The following is a 15,142-nucleotide window of genomic DNA, read 5'->3' on the forward strand; positions in this document are numbered from 1 at the left end:
CGACTCATGACTTTTAACCTACTTGATACCACCATTACATTTCTGAAACACCAACTGTTTGCACTGATCGAAAGACATTTGAGATTAACAACGTAGATAAATAACGTTCATTAACCTTGTATTATTTATTTTGTTCGTCAATAGCTTGACTTAGTATTAAGTTATTATTTTATGATTATATAATTCATTACGATTGAGATATATCCTAAAGGCAATGTTTGTTTACAGTGAAAAATTATTGTGAAAAATAATGTATTGTGAAGCGATACTCTGAAGATAATACAATTAAAATACAGTATTTACAACACATGAGGATTTCGGAAAAAGTTTTACATGAAAACAAAAAAGGGTACGCTCCACTTCGTCATGAAATGAAGCTACGTTATATAATAAAATATATGTCCACCTATCGCATAATATGTGTATTATTTTAGCGTAGTAACTCATGTTAATTATGTAGGAATTGCAATTAATACGAAGTTCAGATTATTTCATACTTTCTTCTTAAAGCACCCTATATTTTTTTTTGGAAAAGTATGAAAACTCCTGCAATAACACATTCGAATTTTCAATCTCCCAAATTGCAAACGAATACTTTCCGTAGTTTATCGTCTGCAATCTTCCTTTTACCTTAAGTGAATTATCAGCCTCACCTATGCAACGGTGGTTTCCGGCCTACTGTTCAACTCTCCTCAAGCTGACTTGTTTTTATAACTATTCGTTGTTGTTTATTCATCAGTTCATAGACTGGTTTGATGCAGTCCTCCAAGTCACCCTATCCTGTGTTAACCTTTTCATTTCTACGTAACTATTACATCCTATATCTACTCTAATACGTTTGTCATATTCATACCTTTGCCTACCCATACCATTTTTACCGCCCACGCTTCTCTCAAAAACTAGTTGAGCAAGAGCTGGGTGTCTTATCATTCTGTCTCTTCTTCTGGTCAAATTTCGCCAAATCGTTCTCCTCTCGCCAATTCGATTCAGTATCCCTTCATTTGTGATTCGATTTACCCATTTCACCTTCACCATTCTTCTGTAACACCACGTTTCAAAGGGTTCTGTTCTCTTTCTTTTTGAGTTAGTTATCGTTTCACTTCCATACAATGCCACGCTCCAGACGATAGTCTTCAAAAACATCTTTCTAATTCCTATGTCAATGTTCGAAATGAGCAAATGTCTTTTCTTAATAAAGCTCTTCCTTGCTTGTGCTAGTCTGCATTTTATGTCCACCTTATTTTTGCCATCGTCAGTCATTCTACTGCCCAAGTACCAGTATTCATCTACTTTCTTTAAGACTTCATTTCCTAATCAAATCACTAGAGTTCATTCGACCACTCTCCATTACATTTGTTTTGGATTTATTTATTTTCGTATTGCACTTCTTCACCAAGACTTCTGTAGACTCAGATAGAATAACAATATCATCGGCAAATCTCAGAGTTTTGATTTCTTCTCCTTCGATTGTGATGGTTTTTTTTTTTTTTTTTCGAATTCCTCTTTGATTTCCTTTATTACCTGTTCTACGTAAACATTGAAAAGGAGAGAGGACAAAATGCAGCCTTGCCTCACTTCCTTCTGGATTGCTGCCGCTTTTTCATAGCCTTCGATTCTTATCACTTCACCGGGCGAGTTGGCCGTGCAGTTAGAGTCACTCAGCTGTGAGCTTGCATCCGGGAGATAGTGGGTTCGAACCCCACTGTCGCAGCCCTGAAGATGGTTTTCCGTGGCTTCCCATTTTCACACCAGGCAAATGCTGGGACTGTACTTAATTTATGCCACGGCCGTTTCCTTCCCACTCCTAGGCCTTTCCTGCCCCATCGTCGCCATAAAACCTATCTGTGTCGACGCGACGTAAAGCAAATAGAAAAAAAAAATTCTTATCACTTCAGAGTGTTTGTACAGATTGTAAATAATTCTTTCCCGGTATCTGATCCCGATCACCTTCAGAATCTCAAGAGCTTCGTCCAATCAACATTATAGAATACCTGTTTTAGATCTTCGACTGCCATGTCCGTATGCTTGTCCTTCTTAATTCGCTCCTCTAAGATCAGACGTAAAGTCAGGATTGCTTCACATCTTCCCACATTTCTTTTTTTTTTTGTTCTTGTTTACTGAGCAAGTGGCTTGTCGGCTTGGGTCACGTAGTTATCAACTTGCATTTGGGAGATAGTGGGTTCGAACCGCACTGTCAGCAGCCTTGAAGATGGTTTTCCGTGGTTTCCCAATTTTACACCAGGCAAATGCTGGGGCTGTACCTTAATTAAGGCCACGGTCGCTTCCTTCCCACCTCCACCCCCCCCCCACCGGGCGAGTTGGCTGTGCGGTCAGGGGCGCGCGGCTGTGAGCTTGCATCCGGGAGATAGTGAGTTCGAATCCCACTGTCGGCAGCCCTGAAGATGGTTTTCCGTGGTTTCCCATTTTCACACCAGGCTAATGATGGGACTGTACCTTAATTAAGGCCACGGCCGCTTTGTTCCAACTCCTAGGCCTTTCCTATCCCATCGTCGCCATAAGACCTCTCTGTGTCGGTGCGATGTAAAGCCACTAGCAAACAAAAAGTAGCTTCCTTCCCACTCTTAGCCCTTTCCTATCCCATCGTCGCTATAACACCCATATATGTCGGTGCGACGTAAAGCATATTGAAACAAAAACATTTCTTTTTAAGCCAAACTGATCTCTCAACTCAGCTTCAACTTGTCTTTCCATCTTCTGTAAATAATACGTGTTAAAAGTTTGCAAGCATGAGATACTAAAGTAAGGGTGCGATAGTTTTCACACTTGTCAGCACCTGATTTCTTGGGAATAGGTATAACAACATTCTGTCTAAAATCGGATAGCACTTCTGTATCATTCATCTTACACACTAAACGGAATAACATTGCCTTGCTGTTTTTTTCTAAGGTGGTCAGTAATTCTGAGAGTATCATCAATTCAGGTGCCTTGTTCGTACTTAGGTCTCTCAATGCTCGATCGAATTCTGACCTCAAAATTGGATCTCTCATTATATCAGCATCAAAAGTTCTTTCCCTTGATACAATTGTTTAATATGTTCCTGCCATCTTTCTGCCTTGCTTTTTCTTCGCAGAACTGGTTTTCCATCTGAGTTCTTAATATTCAAACACCCAGTTTTCCTATCTCCAAAGATTTCCTTGATTTTCCTGTATGCACCATCTATCTTTTGCTACAACCATAAAATCTTCAAAATCCTTGCACTTCTCTTTCAGACATTCTTCCTTAGCTGACCTGCACTTTCTATCTACTTCATACTTTAATCGCCTGTATTCTCCTCATTTTTTTTTGGATTCTTGTTCTTTTTCCGTTCATCAATCAGGATACTCCCTGTTGTGGCCAGAGTCCACTTCTGCTCCTGGGAGCATCTTGCAAGCCAACATCTGGTTTCTGAATATCTGCCTATCCATAAGGAAGTCAATTTGGTATCTTTCTGTGTCTGCAGGTCTTGTCCACGTGTACAGCCGTCGTTTGTGGTGTTTGAACCAAGTATTATCAAGGACTAAATTATGATCAGTGCAGAATTCAACCTGCAGACTTTCTATTTTATTCCTTCATCCCACTCCGAATTATCCTCTGGCATTATCTTTTCTTCCTTGACCTACCACTGCATTCCAGACTTCCATCACAATTATGTAGATTCTCGTCTCCTTTTATATATTGTATACCCATTATACATGTGAATGTTTGAGAAGTGAAGAAAGAACAAATCGATTTTGCTTCGGCAGTTTGAGCTGTTGATAAGACGTAGGATCATGAAAGAGGATTTCGTTTACCCTCGCCCGCCTTCATTACATTAAATATCGCTGAATACGACATAACAATTAATTTCTATGATTTTCCTTTTCCAGGGAGGCTACAAATTCGAAATTACCAAAATGGAGGCGTGCGACTCGAGCAGCGTGTTCCAGGTGCAGCCCGGATTCAAAGTAGACTTAGTAGAAGACGACGGGAAGTGCATGGCAGTGCCAAACGGCTGTATTACCGTCAAGCAGCAATGTGATTCTGCAACGGTAAGTACCTGTAATACATCGGAATGAAAGGTCGCAAAAATTGGTTTCTGATATTAGAGCTTGATCACAAAAGCAGTTGAATATCATCGTATGAGAGAAATGTTTTATCGTAGTCACGGAGGCTGGGAGTCAAGAAAGGTAAAGTACTTGCTCTCGTATTGTCTATGTTACGTCGCTCTCCTGGTACATATTGCACTCTACGATAGGTGCTTTGAACATTGTGCTAATCAACAGATAAAAGACATTATCAGTTTGACCTCCTACTAAACTACTCTATTTTGAAATTTTATAAATTGTTTTATTAATTTATGGGATTATTAGGGAAAGGTCTGTTTTATTTGCATTATGTGACGAGAGTAACCTGTTCAGTATGCTGGACATCAGAACATCAGACTTCAGACGCTTGGACGGAATGAAGTTAAGTATTAAATGAGAAAAGTACACAAGATTGAATTGAGAAATTTACCAGAAGAATATACAGTACTAAAAAAGTTGAAGACCCATTCTTGATTTCATATAGGAATCTACATGTTTGTGATCACTCTGTGACACAAGTCTTCACTTAACCCTCTGAAGGAACGTGAGAATTGACGCTTGGAATAGCAGTATATTTTCTGGCTTGTGTCGGTAGATTGTCTCCTTCAAATATCCCCACAGAAAGGAGTCGCAGCAGAGATTAAGATCGAGGCTATGTGGTGGCTAGATTGAACCGCACTGAAAACGTTCGGGGTATTGATGAGACATCACACAGAGCCCAAAACGTTCATGCCGGAAGTCCTGAACAACGTTTGCTGTGTGCGGATAATCTCCATCTTGCATGATCCATTGTTTTTCCATTAGTAGACTTGTTGCAAAGGGTTGTCTTAACGAATCCATTTTGCAACGTGCCCGTATAACACACACTGTTGACTGTGTCATTAAAAAAGATAAGCCCAATAATTCCATGAGTGGAAATTGAAGCCCACATACACACGTTTTCTCATCATGACATGCAACTTCATGCACAATATGAGATCATTACTTCGCCCAAAACCGGCTATTCTGTTTGTTCACTGAACCTTTGAGATAAACGTACCCCTCATCACTGAACAATGTATTGTGCAGTGCGGGATCATCCACGCAGCAAACTCTACTCGTCCTTGCGTGTCCTTTTATGAGCTGTTGTAATTTTGTATGGGAAAAGGTCAAGCTCAGACTGCAGTATTCTCTGAATTGAGCGACGAGAGATGCCCAGGGGACACAGGCGGTTCTGATGAATTTGGAGGGGCTCTGAACCACGGCCGCTCTCACAGCAACAATATTATCTGGTTAGCGGATCGACTTGAGGTAGGGCCCTTGTGTCTCTATGATATTGCCTTCGGTTTCAAATTGGTTGGCCAGTCTGCTGGCAGGGAGTCCACTCCGTACCGAAATGAACACAAAACATTTTCAGAGTCCGTGCTACACTTCTTGTTTCCGCATAAATCAACGCTATTTTCACAGTTTTCACCGTCTGTTCACGCTTCAATATTCCTTTACCTGCCATGCTGTAGGTCAGGGACTCACAAACGCCTAAAATCACATGCGTGCACACCGAGGCGCAGAGGTTCTCTGCACTATGCATCGGTCCGACTAGGCTCGGTTCGGATCAACTTTTTGTCTCGGGGCGACTCGGCTAAGCTCGGCTCAACTCGCCTTGGATGGTGGAGTGCTGCAGAACAAGTGAGGAAGGGGGAAACAGCGAGACAGGTGACGGGGAAGAGAGAGACAGCGCTGTTGCTTGAAATCAGGGAGTGGGAGTCTGCACTCTGATCAACCTAGCGAAGTCGTCTTTTGCACGTTGCGCCGCACAATGCACCGGTGCATGCACCCTGAGAGACCCTGCTGTAGGCTATAAATGGAAGCCGGTACGCATGTGCGACATACGCCACCGTCTGTCGAATCACGCATGGAATAAGGTTTCTGTTCACAAAATACATGGTTCTATGCCCATTTATATTTTATAAAACCATTTTCGATGTACTGTATGACATTTTATGCGCCTCTCTGTACACATAACACACATGAATAAAATAAACTAATATTATTTTATTGTACCTTTTTTTGGTTAGTGGCTTTACGTCACACCGACACAGGTAGGTCTTATGGCGACGCTGGGATAGGAAAGGGCTAGGAGTTGGAAAGAAGCGGCCGTGGCACGGCCCCAGCATTTGACTGGTGTGAAAATGGGAAACCACGGAAAACAATCTTCAGGGCTGCCGACAGTGGGATTCGAACTCACTATCTCCCGGATGCAAGCTCACAGCTGCGCAATCCTTACCATACGGCCAACTCGCCCGTTGTTTTTTTTTTTTTTTTTTTACCTATCATGCAGGTTTCTTGGTAAAGCCTATTGTATATTCTGGAAATTTCAAGATACACACAAAGATTCCCTTATATCCATGGATAGTTGACTGTACTGGATACATGGTTCTGTACACTTCCTATTCAAGGCATGGTCATGGTTCTATACTCAGAGGGTTCGTGCTGATTACGCCCCGTATGCTTAATGCCCGCTAATCCTTCTTCTATCTGCAATTCCAACAGATTTGGACTATCCTTATTCTTCCTGGCCTTTTCCCAATTATTTGTGGTCGGTGCTACGAATGGATTAAGCACAGTTTTAAGGTTGAATTGCTCTCCAGACGCCAGATATGTGAGAGCGGATATATCCACTAATACGTGTTCCTCTGGCGGTTGGTAGTATGGTGATTCATTGGCCTCGCTCTTGAGTACTATAGGTGTGTTCAGGAAAGAATGATGTTGAAAGGTGGTATGACATAAAAAATCACGTAAAATTATTCATCTTGTTCAGAGGCTTTACTGTATCTATTAGAGAGATCGACGGCAGGACCTTTTTTTAATCTATAAAGAGGGAAGCAAATGACTTTGTCGTGACAGGTAGCGTCCCCCGAGAAATGATAGGCGAGAGAAGAGTGATTTTATTGAGTGTTTCCGTTTGGCATGAACTTATTTTTTAATGTAACGGATGTTAGGAGCCACTTAAAGGTTTGATTGTGAAGCATTGGTGATATTTTGTATTTTAAGTTACTTACATGAGAGACTGAAGGGTACTATATAGAGTGATGTTCTGTCAGGAACTCCTGACTTGGACCACTAGGACGTAAGCCCTCATTTTGTCTGTGATCTCCTTGAAATAATGACATTTCTATAAGGTACCCTTTGTGAAGAAAACGCGACGTGACATTGTCTTGTGTTATTTAAAAGAATGCCAAGTACCATATTTTAGAGCATAATTGACGTGATTAAAGGTATATGCAAAAAAAGGGGAACTTCATTTCGAGTATATAATAATGCTTCCCTCAAAAGCGGTTGTAATTTTATTAGTGCTCACCTTTCTTTTTAATAGTTCGCTTTTTTCTTTTCTTTTTTTTTTACATTTCTGCTCAAACCCACTTTTATCTGCGGGAAACTGATAATTGGGGACTGTGTTTAAATATTATGGCATGTTCCCTCTCTCTCATGAATATTTTTAATAATCCTGAGGGGAGCTTGTTTTCAAAATTGCTGTTCTCCGAAAACCACTAACAACAACTTTTTAAAATTACGAATGTAATTTACGATCAATCTGAAATTATTTTGCAGTATATTTCCAAAATCGAATTCTGAATGTCTTACTCTCACAATAAGTATCTGCGTCGGCACGACGTAAAGCAACTTATTTGATTTATATTTAATATGAAGGCTAGTTATTGTGGACACAGATATTTTTACATCTAATTCTGTATATATAATAGTTGTGGCTTTCAGAGAACTGTGAAAAACCATACGGTATTGTATAAAATTTGTGTTATATAAATTTATTATTATTATTATTATTATTATTATTATTATTATTATTATTATTATTATTATTATTATTACCGAGGTATGAGCGATGCTAGTAATACCATTCCTTATGCAGCCAGTCCCTGTTATGAATGGTGTGAAAATATCGCTCATAGGGTCGGTTGGTGCATGCATTTCGGTGGGCTTGGCAGACTGATATGTAATAGCAACGGCTGGCTCGGTGAGGAAAGCAACGGGAAACTACCTCACTCCTCATTTCCCTAGTACGCCTTTCAGTGTCGCCTAGGCTATTTGACAGCTGTTGGCGGAGCTGCAGAGGATCAAACCAGCCTGCGGGCTGAATACCCAACATACATTATTACTATTAGTAGTAGTAGTACTAGTAGTAGTAGTAGTAGTAGTAGTAGTAGTAGTAGTAGTATTTCTATTTTATCCTGCATTTCAGTTTTTAACTTATTCATTTTGTATTAAGCATTTACCGAATATATAATGAAACGTCCAAGTTTTTTGAAATCATGTAAGAAAAGACTAAGCAAACAACTGATAGGGAAAATCCGACCTGCGTGACAATTCTAAATGCAGATCATTAAATATTATGTGTACAAATACACAGTTCAAAAAAATTAGGGGAACATGTTTTGTAACGTTTGGTATATGAACGTTAATTTGGTAGATAGGGATCCAATCGTCGTACAGCGTACCTTGAGACCTTAGCTACTCAGGGTATGTCAAATCGAAGTTATACTCCGTCTGTAGGCGTAGCCATGCATTAAACTGTCAGGTGACCCCTCAAACAAAGTGAGTAGCGCTGTGTCCGTGTGTCGTTGTGAGGTACACAGACTACTGCGGTCATTTGAGCACGTTGTACGTAAACCACCACATCCCTTGAGACATCTTAACGAGGTTCAAGTCACAAGGGCCGTCACTTTGATCCAGGAAGGATGGACTTTTCATCGTGTTGCTGTGGATCTCAATGTCTCTCCGTCAGTTATTCAGTGGAATCGCTACAGTGAGACAGGCCAGTTCACAAGTGGGGTTGGACAAGGTCATGGATGCATGACAACCCGACAGGATGACCGATATCTGACCATCTGTGTGTTGCGACATCGTTCAACAGCTGCCAGTAAACTGCAACAAGACCTCAGGATTGTCACTGGAGTCACGGTGTCTGACCAGACAGTAAGGAACAGGTTAAGAGAAGTGTCCCTACGACCCAGACGTCCTGTTCGAGTTCTCCGTTTAACGCAGCAACATCGCGCAGCTTGCCTTCTGTTTGCCCGTGCCCACATCAACTGGCAACTTCACCAATGGAGACCTGTCTTGTTCACAGACAAGTCCAGATTTCCCCTGACACAGCGTGATGGACGTCAACGTATATGGAGACGCCGTGGTGAGCAGTACATGCCAAATGTTGTCCAAGAAGGCGACCTATTTGGACAAGGTTCTGTGATGGTGTGGGGTGGCATCAATATTGATGGTCGCACGGATCTTGTCGTCGTCCGTGGTAATCTTACCGCTGTGGTGTGCATCGAACAGATACTGCTACAGCATGTGCTGCATACAGTGTTGGACCTGAATTTGTACTCATGCACGACAATGCCAGGGCTCATGTAGCGCACATCACCAGAGCTGTCAGCGAGAACTGGACATTCAAGAGATGGAATGGCCAGCAGTGAATCCCAACCTCAATCCCATCGAACATGTGTGGTATAGGCTTGACAGAAGTGTTCGTGGGCGTCCTGTTCCACCACAGACCCTCCAAGACCTCGAACAGGCTCTCATTATAGAATGGGACCTGATACCGCAACGTGACCTCCATCGACTTATACGGGGCATGCCACGTAGGTGCCAAGCTGTGATAAATGCACGTGGAGGATATAAATCATACTGAAGCTCTCCAACTGTGATAAAAATCCACCCTGGAGGACTGTTATCACTTTGTTTTCGCTCCTATTTGGACATTTCCGTTTGTGCTCTGAAAATGAGTGCAAATCCATCGATGTTCTTTTGTATACTTCAACGGTAAAGAATAAAGGTTTAGTTGGTAATATGCCTGGGTGTGAGGTATTGGTTTGCGGAACATAAGTTCAAAAACATGTCCCCCTAATCTTTTTGAACTGTGTATTTTTATCTAACTCTATATATTATTCAATGGAGTTGTCACTGTCGGGGGAAGGCTTTGTAACATCAAAACTTGATGCGAAGAAGTGGCTGCAGGAGTAACGAGAATCTGAAAGCTAGATGACGCATAGGAAAGCAGTTCATATTCGTAGAATGAAGACCAGATGGCAGCAGCAAGCATTGAATGTTCTTGCTGCCGTCATATCAGTACACACTACATAGATGCAATAGAATTGATTAATAAGGCGTGAATCGACTCACTGTATCGATTAGTAACGTGAACGGAATCAAATGAATCGATTCAGTAGTCCGAACAGTGCTCCCGACGCAGCAGCGCGCTGGTGCGCTAGAATTGTACCGGGCGCTCCAAAGTTTCTGTCTCTCCCTTGCTTACGTTTAGCACCTATCATAGGGTGAAACATGTACGCTTGATGGTAGCATGTGATGGTGAATCTTGAAAAGGAACAGTGAAGTGGAAAATCATCATTCTTCAAGTAGAATTTGGAGATGGCCTTTTATTTCATTTCACATAGTGGATATGCTCAAAATACTTCGTGTGACCCCATCATTTTACATTTAAGTTAATGAAATATTCCATGTAACGCCATTACATTCTAAAACACAAGGAATTAATTCAACTTTTGAAAGAGGGCTTTTCCACGGTTTTTTTTTTTTTTTTTTTTTTTTTTTTTCAGAACAAGTCCACTCATGATATATTAGTTGAACTCTGTGTCAGTTGAAGTTCCGCATTCCTTGTAAATCCAGCTCGTACAATAAGAGTTCGATTGTAATTTTTTTGCTGGAGTTTTACGACAGATTCGCTCATTACGTACAGTATATCCAAAACTCCACATGAAGGTAGGAAAATGTTTTCCATATTCGGCTCAACTTACATGTGTGAAAGTCTTTACCTGGCTTTCAAGTTCCTCAAGCTCATCAAGTCTATAAATTACGTGGAAAATCCCTCTTTTAAACATTGAACTGATCTCCCACAGAGAACAACCTCTGCGAATGTATGTGACTGACGCTTTCGTGGACGCTTATTCCCACTACAGAAGAAAATTTGTAAATAGAAAACATCGGAAAAATGCAACCTTCTACGTACATACGTAAATAAACACAAAATGCAATCACCCACTAGAATAACTATTATTACAAAAATCAATTCTACATGTGTGTATCTATGCTGTATGTGTAATTTAAGGATCCAATACTTAGCTCTCACTCAAGAAAGAGAAGAAGATAAATTAATGACAATTAGACTGTCCGCTCTGTGGTGCAGTGGTTAGTGTGATTAGCTGCCATCCCCGGAGGCCCGGGTTCGATTCTCGACTCTGTCGTGAAATTTGAAAAGTGGTTTGAGGGCTGGAACGGGGTCCACTCAGCCTCGGGAGGTCAGCTGAGTAGAGGTGAGTTCTATTCCCACCTCAGCCATCCTGGAAGTGGTTTTCTGTGGTTTCCCACGTCTCCTTCAGGCAAATGCAAGGATGGTACCTAACTTAAGGGACGCCTCCTTCCGTCTTCCTTGTCTATCCCTTCCAATCTTTCCATCCCCCCGCAAGGCCCTTGTTCAGAATAGCAGGCGAGGCCGTCTGGGCGAGGTACTGGGCATCCTTCCCAGTTGAATCCCCGACCCAGAGTCTTCTTTTTTTTGCTAGGGGCTTTACGTCGCACCGACACAGATAGGTCTAATGGCGACGATGGGATAGGAAAGGCCTAGGAGTGGGAAGGAAGCGGCCGTGGCCTTAATTAAGGTACAGCCCCAGCATTTGCCTGGTGTGAAAATGGGAAACCACGGAAAACCATCTTCAGGGCTGCCGACAGTGGGATTCGAACCCACTATCTCCTGGATGCAAGCTCACAGCCGCGCGCCCCTAACCGCACGGCCAACTCGCCCGGTGACCCAGAGTCTGAAGCTGCAGGACACTGCCCTTGAGGCGGTAGAGGTGGAATCCCTCGCTGAGTCCGAGGGAAAAACCGACCCTGGATGGTAAACAGAGAAAGAAGAAGACAATCAGACTTCTGAAAACTGATTTCGAATAATGTTCTGGGAAGTCGTACTCGGTGCGGCTCTTCTTGTGGTGCCGGTTGACCGTACGCGACTTTGTAGGAACTGCAGTGCTTGTTGGCACACTGGTGCACGGGTCTGCATTATGTGATTGTCCGGCTCCATGGGTAAATGGTTAGCGTGCTGGCCTTTGGTCGCGAGGATCGCGGGTTCGATTCCCGGTAGAGTCATAAATTTTAACCATAATTGGTTAATTTCCCTGGCATGGGGGCTGCGTGTATGTGTCGTCTTCATCATCATTTCATCCTCATCACGACGCGCAGGTCGCCTAAAAAAGTCAAATCAAAAGACCTGCATCTGGCGAGCCGTACTTGTCCTCGGACACTCTCGGCACTAAAAGCCATACGCCATTTCATTTCATTATGTGATTGCCCCGAACAATATCCTAGCAACAACTTTGATTGATAATTCATATGAATAAATGTGATAGAACTATTTTAAGAAAGAAATGGATAAGAGACAACTTATTTCATTCTGTTGTCCTTCGAAAAATTAAAGTTGCGGTCATTAGAGTTTTAAAAAGGTAGAATGTAAAAGGTACCTATTGTCAGTTACAGTGGCATTAACTGTGCCGTGTAGAGAAAAGTAACGGTTATGATACAATCAATCGACATTTAAAAGTTCCTAAATGCAAAAAGACTCTTTACTGGCATGTCAAAACTTCGTTTCATGGAAAATCTTCAGCACTCATGTGCCTGCTACCAAGACCATTAGCAATTGAAAGGAGATGCGTGAAAGGAAAATGCGTTAAAATTAATTTCAGTAGAAAATATTATACATCTATTCTACCAGCAGAATACGATCATTTAACAAATATTGAGCTGCCCAGTTATTTGTTTGAGAATATCTATATTATTTGTGATATTTGACATTCTTTTTCAGATGACGTATGATCTAATGAGAGGTATAGCCCCTATAAAAGGAACTCGAGACTGCTGTAGCGACATGGAAAATATGTCTTCAGAGACCAAAGCTATTTTGGCTATGTTCGGACTACCAGACCAATGTCCCGTGGAAGCGGTAAGTGGAGAATAAATACAAATAACTCATTCTTTCAAACTGTTTTCCTCACAAAATAAAGAAAACATCCACAGATGAATAACTCTGAAATTACTGTACATCGCAAATCAGTGAAGTTTCGCAGTGAAATCTCAACTGTTAATTCGGTGGAAGGCTCCTCTTTCAAAGTTGCAGCATTCGAGTACATTTTGTAATGAAAATTTGATTTTCCACTCACACTGTGGTATGTCATGGTGATGTGTATAGCGAAGTAAATGGTAAGGTGAATTACCTCCTTAGGGAAGTAATTACAGTTTCAGATAATGATGTGTGAACGTCTATAAAATCAGGCAATATATGAGTGCATTCGAACCTCAGTGTAAGGAGATCATGTGCTCATGTTCGGACTTGTAACTCGGGAACTCAGGATTCGATCCAGATGTTGTAGTAACATCTGACTGAAAACGAGGGACATGTGAGGGAACATGACACTCCGTGAACCTCAGTTAAATGAATGGGGTGGAGGAGATTTAAAAAGTGACATTCCTGAGGTACATAATTCGGTTTGCGATTAATAACTCCGAAAACGAAAGACACACGAAGGTGGTTAATATAGCACATTTGACGTCTTACATTTGCAAAACTATATGGTCCGAATCCCAAAATAATAATGCGGCAAAGGAGCGGTCCAGAATTTGAATCTGGACTGCTTTTTTGAAAAGGTGATTTGACCGTCTAAACATTAAACCTGACTTCTCGTGAAGGGTGCTGTTAGAAATCTACACTTGAGCCTGAAATGATAGTACCACAACGGTTGCCATATAACCTTTAGAAACAAAGCAACGTGGGGGTCGAAAATATTAACATTTTTTAATTTGCTTCATGTCGACTTTGAAGTGTGTATTCCAACCCATCACTCGCTGAATAGTCCGGCTCCATGGCTTTTAGTCACAGGGGTTCCGGGTTCGATTCCCGGCAGGGTCGGGAATTTTAACCATAATTGTTTTTTACACGGCAACGGTCCTCTCCCTACATGACTATGAAAGTGCGGCTTATGGCTCAGCATCAAAATCTACGCCGAGCCTTTTAGAAAGTATTCACCATAATGGACTAAGGCTGGCAACGGGAGCTTTCCGTACTAGCCCCATTCCTACCCTGTTCGCAGAAGTGGGAGTTCCATCTTTACGAATAAGGAGGTAGCAGCTGCTCCTCACGTACGCTGTCAAAATTCGTGAAATGCCGCTACATCCAAGCTATCAATGCATATTTAGTACCCAATACCACCAGAGGTACCAAGACCGGCCGAATGCCACACGGCCGGTTAGGTTTCGAACTGATAGCTTGTGTCGTGATTTAGATATAGATATGGATGGTTGACTTGAACAAACTTTTAGCGAGGTACCTCCGTGGTTAGTTCCGCGACCGGATATACGTCTAGATCTACTCCGTGGACCCAAGGTGAACACGGATTCCTCCGTTTATCGGAGGTATTTCCAGGACTTCGTTCACCAATATCCGGCCACGAAACATATCTTCACGGATGGTTCTAAAATCGGAGAAAATGTTGGTTGCTCTTTTGTCACCGATGATATGAGCACGAAGATCTCGCTTCCTAGTGTATGTACCGTGTATACTGCGGAGCTTTACGCCATCTTAGAAGCTCTGCAGTTTACACTGGGTGACAGAAGAAACCACTTTTTTATGTGTACTGGCTCGTTAAGCTCTCTGCAGTCTATTGAAACCTGTTTCTCGCAACACCCACTGGTGCAGCAGATTCATGACCTTCTAGTCAGGTTAAGTGATGCTGGCAACAGAATTACTTTCGCGTGGCTTCCAAGCCACGTTGGGATTGCGGGAAACGAACTTGCGGATGAAGCTCCAAAGGAAGCGGTACTTTTACCTCTAAGACCTATCAATGTACCTGCTAAAGATATTTGTTCTCAGCCACGTCGAACCATCTTGGCATCCTGGGAATCGGAGTGGCTAGTTATCTGAACCCTCAACAAGCTGAGAGCAATTAAGAAGAAAACTACCGTGTGGCGGTCCTCTTTCCGGCCTTCACAGAGAGAGGCCAGTGTATTGTGTAGGCTGAGGATAG

General features: G+C 42.0%; 1 protein-coding gene across 2 annotated transcripts in view; it reads left to right on the forward strand.

Annotated features, from left to right (window-relative positions):
• Positions 1–15,142, forward strand: part of LOC136867120 (uncharacterized) — a 60,351-nt gene that overhangs the window by 41,632 nt on the left and 3,577 nt on the right. For both annotated transcript variants that reach the window (XM_068227025.1, XM_067144224.2), the window contains exons 2-3: positions 3,867–4,028; positions 12,928–13,065. In XM_068227025.1, coding sequence (XP_068083126.1) covers positions 3,867–4,028; positions 12,928–13,065 — 300 coding nt within the window. The remainder of the gene's footprint in view (positions 1–3,866; positions 4,029–12,927; positions 13,066–15,142) is intronic.

Source organism: Anabrus simplex, chromosome 3 (assembly GCF_040414725.1).
Source record: "Anabrus simplex isolate iqAnaSimp1 chromosome 3, ASM4041472v1, whole genome shotgun sequence".
Taxonomy (NCBI): Eukaryota; Metazoa; Arthropoda; class Insecta; order Orthoptera; family Tettigoniidae; genus Anabrus; species Anabrus simplex.